General features: G+C 42.3%; 1 protein-coding gene across 1 annotated transcript; it reads left to right on the top strand.

Moving 5' to 3' along the window:
- Nucleotides 1-19734: 19734 nt before the first annotated feature.
- On the top strand, nucleotides 19735-21156 carry LOC123447512 (zinc finger protein 4-like). Its single transcript, XM_045124120.1, has 2 exons — nucleotides 19735-20286; nucleotides 20729-21156. Exon 1 carries the CDS (start codon nucleotides 19840-19842, stop codon nucleotides 20215-20217), a length of 378 nt encoding a protein of 125 aa, XP_044980055.1. The 5' UTR covers nucleotides 19735-19839; the 3' UTR covers nucleotides 20218-20286; nucleotides 20729-21156.
- Nucleotides 21157-23518: the final 2362 nt, after the last annotated feature.

The following is a 23518-nucleotide window of genomic DNA, read 5'->3' as shown; positions in this document are numbered from 1 at the left end:
GTGAGGAAAATTCTATAAGACTTGGCGTACAAGATGAGGACTCTTTCAAACCCTAGCTATGCCTTCGACGATGCATTATATAAACTGAGGCTAGGTTAGTCAATAGATGATTTCATATTTATTATAACAATTTCGTCGTAGATACATGTATTATGTATTGTATTACAATAAAAAAATACGTAGGGCATTATCTCTTTGAGAGAGCCCGAACCTCGGTAAAATTATGTGTCTATTTCACCATCGCTTCAAGACGCCTAGCTTCGGACCTCTACCTTGAGATATGACGGATTTAGCACCGACACCTGGTTGTAGGAGAGAGGAGAGGAGCAAGAAAAGAAGCGGGTCACAAATTTACAACCGGCTGTAGCACGAGTTACAATATCCTTTGTGAGAGAATGAGATGGGCCATATAGTAATGGTACAACATTTTTTCGATAAAGGGCATTGTATTACTTAAAGGTTTAACTATTATACCCGACCTCTGCATAACTAAGATACACACATTCAAACAAAGTCCACACTATAAAAAAGCAAGAATAAAGGTGAAATACAAGAAATCATGAATCTGTATAAGTTCTAAACAATAGGAGGGTCAGTCCTAAGATCATGTTTCCATTCATATTGTCTCCTTTTTAATTGCTTTGGCACATCATGTTTTCATCTATGAGACACTCATAATACATGTACACCGAGTGGCATCTTACTTTAGGTGGTGCAATAGTAGATCTAGATCTAGGAAATACACATGCATATAATAATTTAGAGTGAATTCTGTTTTTTACCTTGTAGTTGTACATTTGTGACACATGTTACCCAATTTAGTGGAACTTTTATCAAAATATCAGATTTTGATGACTTTTAACACGGTAATTTCTCAGATTTACATTTTTCTTGTTTATGTTGGATAGGATTGGCATGTTGCGTTAATGATTCATAGAAAAATATGTAAAGATCAGAGGACATCGTTGACGATCATGTCCAGACTTCTCTCGTCCATCTGTTCCATTCCTCATCATCGTCCATATATTTTTGGATTCCGGACGTCACCTGACTCAACTCACACCTTGCCTGATGGACATGCATCAGAAAACGAATGTCCAAAGCTTCCAAAAGGGGTATTATAGACGAATTTCCACTCGATAGGGTAATTAGTGTCAAAAATGTACAACTACAGAGTAAAAGGAGGAATTCACTCAATAATTTACTACCCCCACATCATGCTCGCTCTCTGGGCAATCCATTGGCAGAGGTCAAAGCTTCGAAGCAAACAAAGCGGCCGTACGTCAAGAGGACCCCATATTACAAGTAGCTCCACCATTTTAGTTAGAGCAACTGTATCCGCTCTCATATAATTTTGGGGGCTATTTAGTACTCCTTTACACCTCTATGAATGACTGTTTCTAACTGATATTCCAACTGAACAGAGTAAAAACATTGATAGAGGAAAATATCTCTAGCAATCGAGAGGTGTGCGATCTGATGGACAAGGGTTGAGCCCGGACGACGGGCAGACATGGATGTGTCGGCGGCCGGTGAACAGGTGAGATGCGAGTGGTGAGTGGAGGAGGACATATCGAGAGGTGCACGCGGGGGAGGGGGGGTGTTAGTGGTCGAGTTGGCTGCCTGGTTCGCTCCCGTAAAAACTCTTCAAAACACCATGGCTTCGACGAGTAAGTGGGTTGAATCCGGCGACGACGATCATTGTTGCACCAATTTGTAGTCGCCGACGACGAGAAATCAGCTGAGTCAAGGTGGCGGATGAACGCAAAGAGTGTTGCAAGTGGTCACCCGTGGCGCATGGTGTCCGATAGAGGTAAGTAGGGCGGCGTCAGAGTGGATGAGACACACGGGTGGGTGGGTCCGGCTGAGGGTGGAGGGGAAGACTTTTTACTTGATGATGAGTGGACGGCCGAGTAAATATAAGAGCCGGGGCGGCCGTGAAGGTTAGTTTTTTTTACAGTTTTACTAAAGCACATCTAAATGTGCCATAACTATCACACATATAAGTTCAAAGTCATTGATCTTACACGAAGATTTGTGTGGATATTTTTCTTTTTTACTTTTCTTTTACTTTATATACTTGATTGAGTCACTTAGATGTGCAATAACTAAGGCACATCTAGATCCTAGACACACCCTATTTTTTACTCCTCTAAATTGTTTAAGAGATCAATTAGGTGGCGATGAGAGGAGAAAAAGTAAAATTTTACTCTCTGCTCTAGGCGTAAGTACCTATATATTGTCAAACAACAGATGATCCAACGTGCTCTGTCGCTCTTGAGATTTGAGATTCGAGATTTGAGAAGGTGTTGTGGACAGGACAATTGAGCACTAGGACGTGCGCGAGCATGACAAAGCTAGGACCACGTACAACCACGTACTACCGTCTGGCCATCTTTGGCGCCCCATCCAGAGGGATAGGAGAGGATAGGTGACCACAGACCTGCATCGCTTTAAGAATTTCTGGTGCGTGATCGCTAGCTTTTGTCGTCTGTGTGTGTGCATCTCTAGCAGAATTGGCAAGGGAAAATTTTCCACTCGTGGGTCCAAATGGACAACGCTAATTAAAGCCCCAACCCAATGATTTTCGCGGGTTGGGGCCCGGGCCGTTTTCTCTTCCAATCTACAATGTGTTTGTCAATCTACTGATCTAGGTTACGGGTAACCTTATCGATTGGCGGGGCATCACCAATTATTGATTCATGAAGTCTGGTAAGTTTGTACCAAACTTTAGGGATCCCGGAATTATATCTTACTTTGAGTATAACTATAGAATCTCCGACGTAGGGCACCCCTTATGAGTGTGTATACTCGGAAACCAACGAGAAAAAAGTTTGTATACTCGAATGTATATGGCATATCACTCAAGATTTCTTATACACTCGAGCCAGTGAACACTCTACTCCGACCCCGGTATGCACCGCTCAGTAATTGTTGTTGTACCAAAAATCCTTCTTTCTTTGCATCTTAAAAAAAAAGCTCTTCTTGGCTTTGTCCCCTTTCTATCGGGAGGGGGTCTATGTCACGTAGATGCAGGGGCACCGATCCCTCTTTTCTTGGCTCCCGATTTTTTTTTCTCTATACGTTTCAAGCAAAAGTTCAAATTAAGTTTCATTTCTATATTCGAGTTTCTTGTGTCGAGGTCTTTCAAATAAGATCCGTTTCAAATATGTCTTGACTAGTATCTGAAACTTCGTTAATAAGTTTTAACAGCTGAAGCTTGGTAGTACGAGCAAACAGCAAAATCATAAATTTCATAAACTAAAACTTAAAAACTTGTTGTGCCCTCGCGTGAAACCCAACGACTTTACTGTTTGCGAAGTAATCAAGCGGCTGAGCACATCTGAATCTTATGTGAATCTCACAGGAGCAACGTGTGTGGTACTGGGAATATGCCCTTGTGAGGCCGATTGGAGCTTAGCTCTCCCTCTAACACGTACTTAGGTCATAGGAACCCTCCGGAACCATGGCCCATGGCATCCAATCGACTGGTGCAGCGTAAATCCACGTACGGCAGGCCAGGGGTGAGGGCTACAGCCAGCTACCAGCGCACGCGCGGTCGATCACTCGTCTCCAACGATGGCGCATCGTCTCGCGGCACCGGAATAAGGGGCGGCAGTATAGTAGGCGTCGGTGGCAGGCTGCTTCTTGGCCTTTATTCTGCATCCAGGAATAATGCATGCATGCATAAAATTACTACTCCCTTCGTCGTTAAATATAATTATTTTTAAATTTTTTACTAGAAGCCTACATACCAATTAAAATAAGTAAATTTATATTTTGAAATATGTCCATATATACCCGTATGTAGTCTTTTAATAAAATCTTTAAAAAACTTGTATTTAGAAACAGAGGGAGCAGTAGCCAAACGCCAACGGAGTCAAGTGCTCGGACAGAGTTAATAAAGCGCTGGCAGCAGCATTTTAGGTAGTCGGTAGGAGTATCCTATATATCTAAATAATCGATCCTCACTATTTCTATTCTTTCAATATCACACATGTCACCTCATCACATATGTCACATCATCATTTCACTAATTATTTCTTTTAACATGAAAAATGCTATTTATATTCTCTCGGACATACAGACATCTTAACTCTTCACACATGTCACCTTATCAACACTAGTGCGGACGGGGCCTTTAGCCCAGGCCCGAAAGGGGCTTTAGTCCCGGTTCACCAACCGGGACTAAAGGCCTAACCTTTAGTCCCGGCCCTGTCCAAGCCGGGACTAAAGGTGCTCCACGTGGGCCCCTCGTAGCGCCGCAGGGGCAGGACCTTTAGTCCCGGTTCGTTACACGGACCGGGACTAAAGAGTTTCAGATTTTGTTTATTTTTGGGTTTTTTTTTTATGAAATTATTTTTGGGTTTTAGAGTTTAGGTGTTCGGGGGATTAACGTGATGCCTCGTTTGGTGTTGGAAATTAGTTTTCATATAATTTAAATAGAAATAATTATGCATATATATATAAGATTAACTTATCTTACAAGCGAGCATATATATACAATTATATGGAGATCTGAATTATCGGGACTAGAGCCCGTCTATTCGATTACATGGACAAACATCAGTAATGGCCCCTAGCTACACTAAATCGTCCTTTGTCATCTATAGCTTCCGTCCTCAGAAAGGTCGCAAGCTCCTCTGCAACAGCAATCGCGCGTTGCTCTGGTAGGACCTTCGTCCTCATGGCCGTGTACTATATAAGAAGAGGAGATGAATATGAATATCAATCATGATAACAAAGAATGACGAGTAAAAATAGAGGTGTGAATGTTCATTGCTTACGTCAAATCTGTGATCCTTGTGCTCAGAGGTAAACGTGCGAATGGTCTCGCAAACATAGTATCCGCATAGATACGTTCCCCGTGGCTGTTGGTCGCACTTTACGAGAATATGATATATATATAATCAAAATAATAATCTAGCATCATAAATGTATTGAAAATAGAAGTATATCATACTACTACTTACCTGAGCCACTCTAAAGGTCAGCTTCTCAGGCTCGATACCGGAAGTCACGCACTTGAACCGCTTCCAAACCCTACCCGACAAGGATAATGATTTGCTAAGTTTTTCATTAATTGATATATCAGAAAATCATCGAAAGAGACCGATAGAGCGCAAGAATGATTGAAATTACCCTTGGAGCATGTCCTGCAGGCTTTGGAACTGTTCCAAGGGTCTCGATAATGGGTCGAAGGCATCAACTTTTCCCTTATCAATTTGAATGTCCAACAGAATCCAATGGAAGCTGCACATGTATATATATATATATATATGTGTGTGTGTGTGTGTGTGTGTGTGTGTGTGTGTGTGTGTGTGTGTCAGTAACTAATCAATTACACTTATAAGTGAATGGACACAACAGAGTAAAGACCCTCACCTGAAGTTGTATGGAAACAGTATGTAGTCACAGAAATTTTGATCTGTTAGAAACCTTAGAAGGTTTTCCTCCGTCTCCTTGGGTTTATCAGTTAGCGTCGCTATATGTATTTTATCTGGGTCAATAAACCCAATATTTAGGATGTTCCTACTTTTACAATCGAGAATCTTCATTCTGCATAATAGAGTACAAGTTATATATAGACAATGAATTGAAATAACTAAACAAGTTATATGTAGATAAAGAATTGAAAAACTTACAGACAATAGCAACTCATAAGCGATTTGTCGAGGGCGTCGCCATTGTACATCTGGAAGAGTTCATCAAAGTCGATATGGATTTCTTCGGGGCGGCCGTAGTACTCCCGTGGGACACTCACCACGATCATCGTTCTCCCATTCTTTGATTCACTTAAGTACCATGTATGCAAGTAACGCATATTTGTTGGGAGATCATCTTTGCTGACCAAAGGCGCTCCCATGACAAACTGTGGCTTAGGGGCTACCACAGCCGTGGGTAACCTGTCGTCTTGGGAAGACAGAATGTCTTCAACCGGGATACCCCATTCAGCCGCCCACTTCTTTGCTAATTCGAAATCTTGCCCCTGCACCGGAGGGGGGACATTCTCGGTTAACACCCTCACGGGCGGGATCGACTGTTTGGCCTGTTGTCCAAGCTGAGGAACGTCTGATTTTTTCTTGCTTGTAGTTGAAGTTGATTTGTTCCCACTTGCACTTGCACGTGATCTGCTCTTTTTCACTTCCTTCTGCAATGTGCGTGTATAGTCATCAGGCTTATGGTGTAAGTCATACTGTGATGGAAGGGTCGTGAAGTATTTTGCAAATGCTATTTGCTTCTCGGTGTATTCCAGGCGGGGCTCGGGTTCCTTCTTTTTCATCTGCGCATCATGATGTTCCTTTGCTATCCTGGCGTTTTCCTCGGGGGTACGATCATAAGGTCTGATAGGAATATTAGCATGAGGTACCTTTGGGAGGGGCGACCGTTTGCGCTTTGGGGGGCTCCGTCGCTTAGAAATCGTCGGCGGAGCGTTCTTGCTGGCATGCTTCTGCTTAGTATCCGGAGCGGGCGGCGGCGGAGACGGACGACCCAAGTCCGGCGGCGTGATCGAGATGGACTCGTGTTGTGCTGGCCGACGTCATGTGGAGGGCTCGGAGGTAATGGAGGTGTAGGTGACCTGCGACGACTCGGAGGCGGTGTTGTCCTTGGGGCCGAGCCTGGAAGCTTGATGTAGTTCTTGTCCCATAGGATGACTCCACCCAGTACTTCTCCGAGTGTCCTCTCATCTTCGGGTCCAGCTATGTCGAGCTCCGTATCATGAAACCCCGCCATGATTTCATCCACCCCGACTTTAGCAAAGCCAGTTGGAATCTCACAGCCATGCCAGCGTGCATCAGGGCCAGAAGGTAAAGCTTGTCCTACGGCCACCTTCATGGATATGTTCTTGAATTTCTGATGGAGTTCACATGATGTTGACTCCTTGATTCCATCCACGGGGTAGCCGGGACCGCCCTCTATCATTCTTCGTGCATCGTCGGGCGGGGCCTCAGATTCAGCCACGCTGCTTTTCCGCTTAGATGGGGCGTCGGTAATATCAAATGCAGGATCTTCCTGACGCGCTACTCCTCTAAGCTCATCAATCTTCTTCTGTTGCTCGTTAATCCTAGCAAGCAACTGGTTGAACTTGTCATTCTCCTCATCCTGCTGCCGCTTCTTTGCTCTCTCTCGGCTTCTGTAAGTGTCTTGGTCTCTAGCAAACCCAAGCCACAACGGGTAAGAAGGACCGAAGCCTCGCGTTCGTCCTCCATGTTCGTCATTGCCGAGGTCCAGTGTGAGCAAATCTTTCTCTCTATCTGCAGTGAACTTTCTTTTTCCCTCCTTAATTTCTTTCACTATCCTTTTCCAATTCTCCCTGGGTATCCTAAGACCGTCACTGCAGATGAGGTCCCCTGTTTCTTCGTCGTACGAACCACCATGCGCAAGGAACCAATTTCTTGCTCTCAGTTCCCACTCATCACGGAGTGGTTCAGGTACGATGCCTTTAGCTAGCAGATCTTGCTCTTTCTTATCCCACTTTGGGATGGCAGTCTCATAGCCCCCTGGCCCCAGCTTGTGGTGATATTTCTTCTTGTCGGCATTTATCTTGTTCTTTTCTGATAATGCCTGGGCATCTTCTGACTCCTTGTACTCTTGAAATGCCTTCCAATGATTCGCCTGCTTGGCTAGATACCCCTCGAATACTGGCACTTTATTTGTCTTCAGATAGTTTTTCCATAGCTTCTTCTTCCAGCTACGGAACAGTTCGGCCATCTCCTTTAGAGTCCAATGCTTGACTTTGGCGCTCAGTTTGTCTGCGGCGTCTTCATTCTCACATTCTGGTAGGTTGAAATGTGACATGAGATCATTCCAAAGATTATCTTTGTACCTTTCGGCGACATGGTCACTATCGGCCGTCCCTTTGCGCTTGTTCCACTCCCGAACGCTGATCGGGACGTGATCCCTAACGAGAACTCCGCATTGCTTCTTGAATGTGTCAGCAGCATTCTTAGGAAGCTTGGGTTCGCCCTTAGACAATATCACCTCAAAGGTGTAATGCGTCCGTGCATCCAACTTTCCAGTCGGGCCTCATTTCGTAGTTTTGCTCGATGTGGAGGCCTAAGAGGGAGAAACATTCGTCAAATGAATGTATATGTATACAATATAGAGCTATCTCCAATATTTTTCACATATTACAAGTGATTGTCGAACTTCATATGTATACCTCGCCGGACTTTATTATTTCTTCACCGGCTTCTCCATCAGTGGAGCTATCACCTTCTCCGTCATTGGACCTATCTCCTGCCCCATCGACTTCATCTTCGTGTCGCTCGACCTCCATTCCAACGTCGTGGTTTAGATATGACGACGGAGATTCAGCTGGTTCAACGTCGGGGCCGTCTTTGATTATATCTTCGAGAAGTTCTTCCTCTTCGAGGTTCCTGATATGTGGATCCATAGTTCTGCAAAAAACGGATTCTCTTAACCTTTGTACCAAAAAAGAATTATTCTATCAGGAACTCCGTTCCAAAACAACTTTAGTCCCGGGTCGTGTCTCCACCCGGGACTCCTAGATTTCTGCATAGTATTCAAAGTAGGAGTACTTTTCCAATTTGAGCATTCAATGAGCAAAACCAAATCGTAAAATAAAGTAGTATTCAAATTAGCATGCATTCAATTATAAGCAAATACATCATCTCTTTTGTCCGTACATCGTCGAATATTATCACTAATACTCCTCGAATAGTATCATACATATAGCATCACTGATACATCTAGAACCGTAGCGCCCGACGGGTATCGGCGCGGGCGGTGGACACCCAAAGAGAAGGAACCATCACAGGATCATAGCTCCAGTGAGATCCCCGAAGAACCTGCCAGGTATGCTCGAACCTGCCCTCCAACGCAACCATGTAGCGACGGACGTGCTCATCCTCCTCGCTGACACGGTGACGTACCACCTCCGCGGTGTCCGGAAGCCTCGGCACCCTCACTGGCCCACGCGACTGCCACCAAACAAGGATCGGGTCAACGACGGATTGGCTCCTCACCAACCTACGCCCCCCGGAAGGTAGCACCTCCCAATACCAGCCGGGCGGAGCCCAGTCCCGGACAGGGCCCCTCTGATCAAGCAGGTGTCCTCCGCCGAGTCGACGACGAGGATGCGGGATAGGCATCGTAAAATGAACTAAAAAAATAAACTAGTTCTATTAATTTTCTTGCTAAAAATAAACTATTAACACTTAAGCATATACAATAGTAAAATTAAACTATTAACACTTAAGCATATACAATAGCAAAATTAAGCAATAATCTAAGAAACAATATTAACACTTAAGCATATACACTATACAATAGCAAAATTAAATGACAAAAAATATATTTCTTCTTCTTGTAACCCTAAACTAATTTTTCCTCTTCTTCTATTTCTCTTCTTCTTCTACTTCTTGTTCTACTTCTACTTCTACTTCTCCTCTTCTTCTACTACTTCTCCTCTTCTCTTCTTCTACTTCTCCTCTCCTCTTCTAACTTTTTCTCTTCTTCTACTTCTCCTCTTCTTCTATTTTTCCTCTTCTTCTCCTCTCCTCCTCTTCTTATTCTCCTTTTTCTTCTTTTCTTCTCCTCCTCTTCTTATTTTCCTTTTTTCTAATTCTAAACATTACTAACCCTAATAATCTAGCACAAACCTAATAACAATAGGAATTAAATGACAAAAAAATCGTTTTCTTCCTTTCTTCTCCTTTTTCTTCCTTTCTTCCCTTTTTCTTCTTTTCTTCTCCTTTTTCTTCTTTTCTTCTCCTTTTTCTTCTTTTCTTCTCCTTCCCTTTTTCTTCTTTTCTTCTCCTTTTTCTTCCTTTCTTCTCCTTTTTCTTCCTTTCTTCTCCTTTTTCTTCCTTTCTTCTCCTTTTTCTTCTTTTCTTCTACTGGCCGGAGTGTTGGGGAAGAGGGGGCGGGGGACTTACCGGCCGGAGGTGTCGACGGCGCGCGGCGAGGAGGACGGCGGCGCGCGGCGAGTAGGACGGCAGGCGGCGGCGAGGAGGACGGCGGACAGTCTGACGGCGTCGTCGAGGTCGTCGGTGTGCTGCGCCGGGCAGGAGAACGAGAGGAAGAAGAAGAGAAACGAACGATTTGGGTTGGAATTTTTCTAACTCCCGCTTATATAGGTGGATCTTTAGTCCCGGTTCGAGCGAACCGGGACTAAAGACCCCCTTTAGTCCCGGGTGGAGCCACGACCCGGGACTAAAGGCCTCTTTTCGGGCAGACCAGAAGGCGAGAAGCAAGGGCCTTTAGTCCCGCTTGGAGCCACGCACCGGGACTAAAGCCCCTCCTCGGCAGGCGGCAGGCGAGGGGCTTTAGTCCCGGGGCGTGGCTCCACCCGGGACTAAAGCCCCTCCTCGGCTGCACGATAAGTTTAGTCCCACCTTGCCTAGCGAGGGGGACTAACACTTGTTTATAAGCCCCGTCGCAGCTTCTCCATCGAGCTCCTCTCTAAAGCAAGCTTACGGGCCTAAACTCACTGAAAATTGAAACTATCGAAATTATGGAGAAAATTCAACCTGAATTCAAAGTGAGTTCACTTTGAATTTAGGTTAAATTTTCTCTATAAATTCTCATATAGTTTCAATTTTTTTCTATTTTCAAAATTAATTATTTTGACTATCCAAACTATTATCTATTTTGTTATTTTCAATTAAAAACAATATTTATTAAAAATTCTTTTTGCATATTTGAGAATTTGACAAAACTATGATAATGAAAAGTGTTTGAAATTGAATAAATAATTCAAAACTATTTTCTATTTTCAAAAGTAATTATTTTGACTATCCAAACTATTAACTATTTTGTCATTTTCAATTAAAAACTATGTTTATTAAAAATCTTTTTGCATATTTGAGAATTTGACAAAACTATGATAATGAAAAGTGTTTGAAATTGAATAAATAATTGAAAACTATTTTTTATTTTCAAAAGTAATTATTTTGACTATCCAAACTATTAACTATTTTGTTATTTTCAATTAAAAACTATGTTTATTAAAATTCTTTTTGCATATTTGAGAATTTGACAAAACTATGATAATGAAAAGTGTTTGAAATTGAATAAATAATACAAAACTATTTTCTATTTTCAAAAGTAATCATTTTGACTATCCAAACTATTAACTATTTTGTTATTTTCAATTAAAAACTATGTTTATTAAAATTCTTTTTGCATATTTGAGAATTTGACAAAACTATGTTGAAAGTTGGCATGTTATCATCATTTCACCCACATAGCATGTGTTAAAAAGTTGAGAGGGCTACGACAAAAACTGGATGCACTTCGTGTACAAAACGGACAATCTCTCTCGAAGTATGAGGGTTTCGAACGAGAACTCATCTCATACAAAGGGATTTCATTTTTTTTGAACTTATTTGAACTCCATACTTTTTGTGTGTTCAAAATGCACCATTCAAAGGCACATCACAAAATTTCAACAATTTCTGACTTCATTTAGTATTCTTCGTGCATTTACTTATTTTTTTTTGAGCTAGTTGACCCTGAAATTGAAAAGCACTACAAATGAACTCTGAAAATGTAGAAAGTTGTCATGCTATCATCATTTCACCCACATAGCATGTGTTAAAAAGTTGAGAGGGCTACGACAAAAACTGGATGCACTTCGTGTACAAAACGGACAATCTCTCTCGAAGTATCAGCGTTTCGAACGAGAACTCATCTCTTACAAAGGGATTTCATTTTTTTGAACTTATTCGAACTCCATACTTTTTGTGTGTTCAAAATGCACCATTCAAAGGCACATCACAAAATTTCAACAATTTCTGACTTCATTTGGTATTCTTCGTGCATTTACTTATTATTATTTTGAGCTAGTTGACCCTGAAATTGAAAAGCACTATAAATGAACTCTGAAAATGTTGAAACTTGGCATGCTATCATCATTTCACCCACATAGCATGTGTTAAAAAGTTGAGAGGGCTACGACAAAAACTGGATGCACTTCGTGTACAAAACGGACAATCTCTCTCGAAGTATGAGGGTTTCGAACGAGAACTCATCTCCTTCAAAGGGATTTCATTTTTTTGAACTTATTTGAACTCCATACTTTTTCTGTGTTCAAAATGCACCATTCAAAGGCACATCACAAAATTTCAACAATTTCTAACTTCATTTGGTATTCTTCGTGCATTTACTTTTTTTTTTTGAGCTAGTTGACCCTGAAATTGAAAAGCACTACAAATGAACTCTGAAAATGTTGAAAGTTGGCATGCTATCATCATTTCACCCACATAGCATGTGCGAGAAAGTTGAGAGGGTTACGTTAAAAACTGGATGCACTTCGTGTACAAAATGGACAATCTCTTTGGAAGTAGAAGCGACCCCCACAATAAGAGACGACATTCTTCTTCTCTCATATATGGTGGACACTAGCTCACCTGGTTTTTCAACCGTCGATGATGGTCGCTACTCCTACTTCCCCTAGTGCATAACCAATATCTAGCACAAGGAGAAGAAGGAGAAACGATCCCCCACAGCAACAGTCGACATTCTTCTTCTCTCATGTATGGTGGACACTCCCTCACCTGATTTTTCAACCGTCGATGATGGTCGCTAATCCTTCTTCCCCTAGTGCATAAAAAATATCTAGCACAAAGAGAATAAGGAGAAGCAACCCCCACAACAACAGTCGACATTCTTCTTCTGTCATGTATGGTGGACACTCCCTCACCTGATTTTTTGACAGTCGATGATGGTCGCTATTCCTTCTTTCCCTAATGCATAACAAATATCTAGCACAAGGAGAAGAAGGAAAAGCGACCCCCAAAACAAAAGTGGTTCCACGGCACGCCACGTGGTTCCGCTGCACGCCACGTGGGACTAATGGTCTTTCATTTTTAAATGACTGTTTTAATCAAAAACAGATATGTTACAAAAGGAATTTCATTTTTTGAACTTATTTGAACTGAAGACTTTTTGTATATATATGTGGTCGAAATGCATGATACCATGAAGTTAGAAAGGGCTAAACCATTCAAAAGTAGAAAATGAAGTTAGAAAGGGCTAAACCATTCAAATTTGGAAACTATAATGGAAACTAGACATATATAAATTGGTCCAAGTAGTACATGATACTAGTCCAAACAGTACATAATAATAGCTATCATAGATATATATATACAAGTGTTCGACGTTGAGAACACTACTCGTCTGAATCGTCTGAATTAGAATGTCCACCTTATTCGAGGTGACGCTGGCCATAGTTGACGACTCGAATCTTGCGGTACAACTCGTATGAAACGTATGCATCTTTTGCTACATACTCAATGTTGATACGATCAAGTGGAGCCTTCTCTCAAAGTTTGTGCTGAAACTTTGGGAAATTGGTCTTCATATTACCATACTCCTCGTCGATCAAGGCAACTGCCATATGAGCCATCGAAGTCCTGACATGTCGAAGCCTGAATACCGTTTGGAGATCAATGAGGCAACCAGTTGGTATCTCAATACCGAAGTTGTACCTCATATTCAGCTTGTCGTTCGTTATGTCAACGGTAGCAAAAGTAATGCCGCTGCGAAGGAAGTCCATGAGTTCTGGACAATGCTTGTCACTACTGTAACAGAAACAAATTAAAATGGAACAAATGTTACATACTGCTGCAATAAGGAAACATGTTTCACTACAACTAAAGAGAAAATTATCTTTAGGATTCAAATAGAACATATTGCTATCCTATGCAATTTTCATATCCTACGAATTGATCAAGAAACCGTAAATTAACTATGACATATATATATATATATATATATATATATATATATATATATATATATATATATATATATATATATATATATATATATATATATATATATATTCTCCCACGGTTTTGCAAATATTCAATAAGCTAGACATATTGCATATTGCTATCCAATGAAACCTAGAGAGATCACTATAGCTATCCAATGGAACCTAGAGAGATCACTAGCTATATGCAATTTTCATGACTATGACATATCATATTGCTATCCAATGGAACCTAGAGAGATCACTAGCTATATGCAATTTTCATAACCTTGGATCAAAGAACACCGCATAAAATTGTATCACTACAACTATGATTTCAATGGAACATATTGAACCAATCAGATTTTTCAGATTGTGGAACACTATTCCAATCAGATTGTGTTCCCTTCAACTAATCAAAATTGTTTCACTACAACTATTTGAAGCGAACCAACTATGATTCCAATGGAACATATTAAACACTAGTTGATCCTAATACGATTTTTTAGATTATGGAACACTATTCCAATCAGATTGTGTTCCCCTTCAACTAATCAAAATTGTTTCACTACAACTATTTGAAGGGAACCAACTATGATTGAAACAAATAAACTTACAATGTCATTACCTTGGATCAAAGAAAGCCTCAAAACTTACCTCGCCCATTGGAAGATCAAGACATGGTGTTTGAAACATAGTTGGATGATGGCAACACCGCGTTTATCGGCCGTGTACTCCAGATCAAGCCCCAAGAACTTCTCATGATCCACTGCGACGTCAAGCCATTCCTTCAACTCTCTAAGAAAATGCGGCACCTCCCTGCTCTCGTTCATGTACACGACATCGAGCTTGGTCTTGCCATGTGCGAACACCTCTCCAAAGCGAGTTGGCATGATGGAAGAAGAGAAGGGAAGAAGAGATTGGAAGAACAGAGCGAGAGCAAGAGAGGAAGAAGAACAGAGAAAGGGCGACGCGACAGAGACTCTGCTTCGGTTGTGGTTTTGGGAAGCGAGATGCAAACCATTTGGGACTTTAGTCCCGGGTTGAGCCACCAACCGGGACTAAAGAGGGATACCAACGGTTGCCACCACTATGGCAAGCCACATGTCAGACCTTTAGTCCCGGTTTCGGACACGAACCGAGACTAAAAAGGGATACCAACGGTTGCCACCACTACGGCAGGCCACGTGTCAGACCTTTAGTCCCGGTTTGGGACACGAACCGGGACTAAAGGTGGCGCACATGCAGGCTGCCCACCGCATAGCCCTTTAGTCCCGGTTTGGGACCCGAACCGGGACTAAAGGCTCCTTACGGGCCGGGACTAAAGCCTCGAGGGAGGCATTGAGAATTGGGGCGACGTGGCCGGGCATTTAGTCCCGGCCCAGAGGCAGGCCAGGACTAAAGGGTCCCGACCAAAGGCCCGTTTTCCACTAGTGCAATCACGCTGATCACATTTCTCTTGACATACATGAAAAATACTACTCATATTCTATATGCCTATTCACACCTATACAATACTCAAATGCATTGTATCATACTATTTTACGTTCTACTAAAAAAATATTCCAATAGATCTTGACAGTGGTGGTCATCTCCTTCGGCGGAGGTGTTCGGCCTAAGGCCGGATGATTGGATCTCAAGATCCGTCATCTGGTTCCAGCAGCGAGTCGGAAAGACATAGTGACCGATGAAAACCGAGCCGATGACAGGTGATGGCGGCGTTCTGTGTCGTTACCTTGATGAAGGCATCGTCATGTATCACTCGTGCTGCTCCGGGGGAAATCGTAGGAACTGATCTTCCAGATCGGACAATGGCGACACTACGATGTCGTGTCTCTCTTGGAAGCATTGTTTCTGGAGCAGCGTTGGAAGACGGAGAAAGACAGTGGAGCGACTTCGTCTTGTACGGAGTTTCGGTGAAGATGTCAAGTCATGTCTGACCGACAGGTGCTACGCCGTGTCCTGCCTTCTCGGTACAAATTTTTCGAAGCCTTCATGTCAAGATGGACGAGCGCAGGACGGTGGCACCGTTGGACACCGTGGTGGCGTCGACGGATGGACGGACTGGCAAGTATGATGCGGATCACTCTTCTGAAGATGGGACAAAGGTTCGATGATGATGACGACTTTTAAAACGTGTGCAAGTGGTATATGCTTTAGGTTTGTTGCACAAATTATTGTTTCAACGCGTTATAGGGATGGCTCGATGATGACATCGATTTTCAATATTGAAAATAAAAGCACTCAATATTATCATATTTGTAAGTGTGATGGTGGCTTCGGATGACTTGATGTATGATTTTATCAGACCTTCATGAAATAATTAATAAAAATAATTATATGCATCGATTGATGGAAAGGTCGAAGATTTAACCTCCGTTTCAAAAAAAAATCTTAATAGTAACTCGTGGGATATCATCTAGTTTACTGAACAAAATTATCCCAACTTGGCACAAACTTGCCGTTACATGAATAAAGTTGTCTCCGGATCCTTCGGGATCCCTCTCCTGTTCAAATGTTTTTAATCCCAACGTGTTATGTTGCTCTTGTGAAAGGTGACGTGGACGTGCGCGAGTAAAACAAGCTTATCTCTTGTAGCTAGGACCACATACCAATACAGCCACCCTCTGGCCATGCATCATGCTTCTTTGGCGCCACACACAACAGAGGCAAGGCGACGGACAATGAGATCTACGTCGCCTTACAAGTTTCTGCTGCGCGGTCCATAGCTTTGGCTGGCAGATTTGGAATGGGAAGACTTCCCACTCTTGGATCCAAATGCACAATGATAAACTAAAAACAACCTCCCGCTCAACACAGTGATGGCGATGCTTCAAGGTGCTGCTCCAACGTTACTTTTTTCTAAAAGAAATTTATTGATATCATGAAGATATCAATTACACATACTCTCTGCACCCATTAGATATCTCAAGACATTTAGGATGCACACATTTTAATTTTTTTTACTAAATATAAATAAATCCTAATTTTCTAAAATAAAATAAAGAAAAATCCCAAACAAATCCATAACAAGATTGAGAAGAAATCATAAAGCCTCGTGGAACGCCACCTTGTGGACGTACTAAGGTTTGACTCTGCCATCTTAACCGACTTGGCGAGAGCATGTGGGATCCATATATAACACCCTGTTGATGATGTCATTTGCGAGAACATTGCTCATACCTCGAAGGTTACCCTGACTTTATGGAACTTTTATTTGTCGACACCTCAAGATATTCCCAAGCATAGGTGGAATAGGAGCTACATAGATGCTCTAGGACCCTTCTGGATGGAAATTTTACCGTGTCTCTTCCATCGAGATCACCACCAAGATGACCCCCCCCCCCCCCCAACCATCTCGTGTGTGTGTACACATATATCATACTATTCATCATTGCAGGTGAAGAATATATTTCTCAACCCCATCCAATCCCAAGACCACAACTTGGAAATATAACAAAAATCACTTGAGGTAATATTAAACTCGGGGTCTCTAATCGTGCAACGAAAGTGAGGTAATTTTACAACGTGCATGCTAGAAATTATGTTCTGCATGTGAGAAAAAATGTGACGCATCAATATCACACATAACAAAGAAGTTGACATAATTTTACAACAGGGAGTGAGGTAATTTAACGGCGTGCATGCTTTAAAAGTTATGTTCAGCATGTAAGAAATAATATGTGTGGGTCGTATGGCCAAGGTGAACAATAAGTTATTATTCACCCTTGGTATCTAATAGTGTATATGTATATATGTATGTATGTATGATACTTGTGGCAAGGATCTATAGGATTTTGGTATGAACATTACATTTTCCATTTATTAGAATAGGGATAATTAATCATATGCCCCTAGTTATGTCCAGCTCGGCCGTTATGTCCCTACTTTTCAAAAACCATCGGTCCTGCCCAAGCCATGTCACTCCTCTTATGCATTTGCCCTTTGGCCGCCACTTTGGAAACATCATAACAAATTCATATTAACTAAAAAAATGTAAATAAGATATCCTAATGTTAAGAAACATCACCTATATGTGCATGTCATTTTCCTTCATGAAAAGGTATTGTTCATACATTTTTAGGTTTAAGAGAATTAATAATATTAATAACCTTGTGTGGTTTAAATAACACTTTTCTCATTAATGTAAATGGCATGCACATATAGGTGATTTCTGTTCAACATTTTGATATTTTATTTGTATTTTTCTGAGTTAATATGAATAAGTTATGAAGTTTTCAAACTGACGGTGAAACGGTCAATGGGTGGTTAAAGGGGAAATGCATAAGAGAGTGAAGTGGCTTGGGTAGAAAAGAGGATTTTTCAAAACTAGAAGCAAAATAGCCGAGTGGGACACAACTAGGGGCATACAGTTTATTATTCCATTGGAATTTTGCTATGAATATGGTATAGCTTTATGGTGCATCATTGTATGTTATTTTTTTGCTCTACACCTTGTCTGCAAAATATCTCTAGACCGTTTCACTTCCTACACTATTCCCTCTCATCTGATCTGGAAAACCATTCCTCTATATATGTTGAAAAAGGACTTGACAAGAAGTAGATAAACATTTTGTTAAGGGATAACTAATTTTGTGCCCCTAGTTGTATCCTATTCGGTTGTTTTGTCCCTAGTTTATTGGGGGGGGGGGGTGGAATTGGTCCTGCCCAAGCCACCTCGCTCCTCTCATGCAGTTGCCCTTCGACCACCCTTTGATCGTTTGATCATTATTTTAAAAAAATCATAACAAATTCATATGAACTCATAAAAATGTAAATAAGATATCAGAATGTTTAGAAAAACATCACCTATATGTGCATTCTATTTGCCTTCATCAAAAAGTGGTCTTCATATTTTTTTAGGTTCAATAATGTTAATAACCTCATATGGTTAAACAACACTTTTTCATGAATGCAAATGACCATGGGTGAGGTTTTCATGAATACTTTGATATCTTACTTGTATTTTTTGAGTTAATGTGATTTTTTTATGAAGTTTTCAAAGTGAGGGTGAAATGGTCAAAGGGCGCTCAAAGGGAAAATGCATAAGAGGAGCGAACTCGCTAGGGCATAACCGAGGATTTTGTTATAAAAATAGGGCAAAACAGCCTAATAGGACACAACTAGGGGCATAAATTCACTATCCCTTTAATTAAAGTTGAGTACAGTTGTAAACAAGGGTGCACATTTTACTGAAGGAATATATGCTATTGTGTGTGTACACTTTAGGATTGAGAGCCATTTTCTTTGAGAAAATCCATGCTCCACCCTCAAATATACAAGTCCACATTTTGTATCATCTCCTTTTTTTGGCTACATTTGGCCCCTCATGTTCCGAAACAGAAAACCAATCATCCAAAACTAGAGCAGAGCAGTATTAGGGCTTACAAGTTACCAATCAACCCTAGACGTAGTCGTCGAAGCACCAGTCAAGATCGAGTTTGACGTACGTATCACGTGCGCTGGGAAGTGGACCTTGCCATGGCCGGATCGCCGTCCTGCGATGCACCCCCGTCGCTAGTCCTTTTTATCGCTCATGTCTGTTCGACGCCAGTCTCCCACCTCTTAAAATGGGGAGAATTTCATGTCAATTCTATAAATTAAACTCGCGTCGTTATGCTGCACAACCACATGCCCAACCACTGAGTCAAGGCTCTAGCTCTTTGCAATCCTATTGTGATTCCCATATTGATTTTCAGGAGAAGAAACTCGATCTGTACAGGGCTCCGCGGTGGAGATGAAACGAAACGAAACGAAACGATAGGCATCAACAATGATGTGTGATAAATCCTCCCAGCCACTCTCCCGTCAGCCAATCAGCAGTCGACGGGAGACGATGTGCGCGGTGTCCGGCCACCGGCTTCACTAACGAGATCCCAATGAACAGTGCAGAACCCGTTAGCCAATCAGCAGTCGGCGGGAGACGATGCGCGCGGTGTCCGGCCACCGGCTTCACTAACGAGATCCCAATGAACAGTGCAGAACCCGTTAAGCTGTGCACTATTTAAAAATCCTCCGGGTAGCAGTAGCACACAACAATGTCCGTGGCGAGTTAAGCTCTTGCTTTCACCCCCACTTTCCATATAGGCGGCGTAAGTCCGTGACTACGTAGAATGGAACGGCTGAGCGGCGAGCATGAGGAGCTGAGCCTGGAGCTCACCCTCCGCCCCATGTCGCCGGAGCCCCACCTCTTCGGCTTCTTCCTCTGCGTGTACTGCCACCGCAAGTTCCTCACCTCGCAGGCGCTCGGCGGCCACCAGAACGCGCATAAGCACGAGCGCAGCATCGCCAAGCGCCGCCTGCAGGCCGCTGCCGCTGGGGTGGGTGCGCCTGCTGCGGCCCAGGACGAGAGGCTGCACTCCTTCGCCGGCAGTTTCGTGTCAGCGGCTGGGACGGCTGCTGCTGCTGCTGTCCAGGCGCACAAGCGCGGCTGGAGCTGGTCGGAGCACGGCGGCGCCGTGGTCGACGTCGACTTGTCTCTCCGTCTATGATAGCTCTGCTAACTGGTCCCTCTTCTCCAGATGCACCAGTTGACCGGCGCAAATCCGCTAGCTCTTTCGGTATGTCAAAAGTCGTCTTTGGTGACTACATGCGTGTGAAATTGCTAGTACAAGTTGGACACGTGTCAAGTTAATGATTTGCTTGTGTCAAGCTCGTGCGTGTGTGTGTGTGTGTTTGATCCATCTGTTCTTCTTTCTGTAGAGTTTCTCTTATGGAATTCCTTGACCAGAAAGAGAGTTTGTTAATTTACATATATGCTCATCCAGAAGGCATGGAGATTTAATTTTTCTTGTTTTCACTGTTCTACTATTATACTGTACTTGCTCTCTTTCTAAATATTTATAGTTGAAGAAAACTAGTCTAGTTCTTTTTAACTACAAATATAAATATTTAGGAACGGAGGGAGCATATTGTTACTTCCATTGTTTGGCTTATTCGAGTGATTCAGATAATATATGTTCCATCTTCCATGTGAGAATTCTCTCACTATTTCAAACGCAGGTACTATACCTCCATTGATCGATCGCCACTGGCTGTATATGTTTCGGCTATAATAGTACTGCAAGGCTGCAACATATCTTCTACGGTAAATGTTACCCACCTTGCGTTCTCCAGGAGAGGGGTGGCAATTGAACGGCATTTGACGACAGTTCTATTTGTGAAGAAAAAACAAACGATGACAGTTTTTAAACAAAAGATGTCTTTTCTGAAGAAACTGTCAACCCCTCAGAACTAAAAAATGGCACCTGAAACGTTCAGGTGTGCCACCATTTCCCGCGAACGTTCACCGGTTATGAGCGTCCATCTTCTGTCTCCTTTTTATGGATATAGATACTGCAGAATGTAAGACATGCACATACTGATGACTGATAGATATGGAAATACACTCCTAGCTAATGCTAGACATACAGGCTTTTACAGGATTTCTACAGGTTCCTTTCAAACTTTCTAAACATGCCCCCTCCTGATTTCAAGGGGGTGGGCTCATGCCTCTATTAATGACAAATTAGAAACCGCCATCACACCCTATAATTTCCTCATCCCGTAACCTTCCTGTACATGTAGCCCCGCTCGTCCCATTGCTGAATGTAATGCATACCAAACATATTGGCACAACACATTTTTTTTCCATGGGCACAACACAATTCGCCTACCCTTGGGAACCATCAGCATACATATAAGCATGGGATGTAGCTACGTGGTGTATGTATGTAAGAGTGTACAAGAGCCAGGAAATCATATATTGCAGTATGGGACACCACTGCCCTTTTCAAAAGATAAAAGAACGGTTAAAGAGACTGTGGTATCATAACCTATCAGAATTTGAGTCCTGATGCTCGAATCTATTACTGAATTTTTGAATTTTTGACGATGAGCATTCAGTAAAAAGAGACATTTTCGTCGACGACGAAGCGGCTATGATGATTTTATAAATTTTAATATAAACCGAGTGTTTTCATGTATAAGCCAAGTGTTTCGGGCACTCGATTTATAAGTTTTTTCGTGTAGTGAGAGATGCTCATAAGGATAAACTCTGCATGTGTGCGTTCATAAAAATGAATATATTTATACTGTTTTAAGAAAAAGCAAAAAAGACTGCTAAGCAAGAACCGAGAGGTGGTTTTAATTAGCCTTGTCCAGCCGGTGAGGCGCCTAGGAGTGGAAAACTGTGCCTTGCCAATTATGCTAGCTAGGCGACATAAAACGACCGGGCAGAAGCGATGCCGGCCGTATGGATCTGCTGATGAACATCATAAAACGACCGGGCCGATGTGGGTCCTCCTCTGGCCTCCGGGTAGAGTGGCGCCAAAGATGCATGCCCAGATGGGGCTAATTTTTCTGTTTTGACCTATAGAACAAAGAAAATCCAAAAATGGCGTCGTTCTTGTAAAAATTCTCAATCTAACACGCCAACATTACTGGCGTCTGATTTGCATGTGAGACGTCAAGATCTCCGACGTCTAGTACGGGATGGCATGACCGGCTGATCAGTTAAGTTTATGACGTGGCATGGTACCAAACGCCAGGGACCCTGGCGTCTCGTATCAAACTCCGAGGACCCTGACGTCTGGATGACGTTGCACACATTATAAAAAAATGTATGATCTGCTACCAAACGTCAGGGTTCTTGGCGTCTGGTCTAGGACCAGACGCCAAGGTCTCTGGCGTTTGGTACCATGTCACGCCAGAAACTCAGCAGGTCACCCGGCCATGTAGGTATGTACCAGACGCCAGAGACCTTGACGTCTTCCATGCAAACAATACGCTAGAGATGTTGGCGTCACGAAAAAAGGTTAGATCAGGAATTCTTTTAAAAGTGAGGTCAAATTTAAATTTTTTTAGTCTTATAGATCTAAACAGAAAAATTGACCCCCAGATGGTGTGTGGTGCTAGCCTGGCTTTAGTCGCTTCCGTCCTTGTGTGGGTCGCTTCACATAGCTTTCTCAAGAGATATATTAACACGTGGGGATTATTATATCTGTTGTCCAGCACTACTGTGCATACGTATGGTCCAAGTGAAGTTGCCATCCTCGTGAGCCTCTCATTTGCTTCGTGCTGCTCATGAGATAATCTACTGTGCAAAGAGAATTATCCAGTACTGCTAGGGCCGTCTGCAGGAATTCGGAGCCGCTGTGTGAAAAGCAAAATGAGGCTCTAACATTAAAAAAATACAATAACGCAAGCATAACAACAAACTATATAATCTAAATCTATGTTATTTCGTTCAATGTTTAGAAAATTCTCAAGTATCAATGCAAAATACTAAAACCAATAAACCAAACGCATGCTCTACCGAAACGTGTCATCCGTCTTGTGTTTCGTGAAATAAAATCTTCAATTATAACTTTATAATTAATGTTTTTCCAGTCATCGTTAATATAGGCTTGTGACTTGTATGGATAGTTAGAATCACATAGAATCTTGATTTTGGACTTGGACCACATGACAAATAATTACTGAAATTCTTGAATCTATGAGAACTTTTGAACTTGAACAACAAGATAAAAGTCGTTCCAAAATATATTAATAAAATATTAACACGACTTTTAATTTGCATCAAAATTCGGGATAAGGGGAAGATCGTAGGGAGGGCACCGCACCAGTTGGTCTTCTGTTCTTGTAAGGCGGCACCGCCGCAGTGTCTGCAGGCCGTCGATGCGGCGGTGTCTGGTGCTCAAAGATCAGGTGCAATTCTGCTTCTGCCCGACGCTTGACTGCAACCTGCAAAACAATCGACACCGATTCAATCTAAAGCGAAGGCAAGATGAAAAGCCAAGAGATTAAGGAACA

The sequence above is a fragment of the Hordeum vulgare genome, chromosome 4H (genome assembly GCF_904849725.1).
Source record: "Hordeum vulgare subsp. vulgare chromosome 4H, MorexV3_pseudomolecules_assembly, whole genome shotgun sequence".
Lineage (NCBI taxonomy): Eukaryota > Viridiplantae > Streptophyta > Magnoliopsida > Poales > Poaceae > Hordeum > Hordeum vulgare.
This window is presented reverse-complemented; position numbering and strand designations above follow the sequence as displayed.

Excerpts from the sequence above, each read along its gene's own strand:
- LOC123447512 (XM_045124120.1), top strand. The coding sequence starts at position 19,840 with ATGGAACGGCTGAGCGGCGAGCATGAGGAGCTGAGCCTGGAGCTCACC.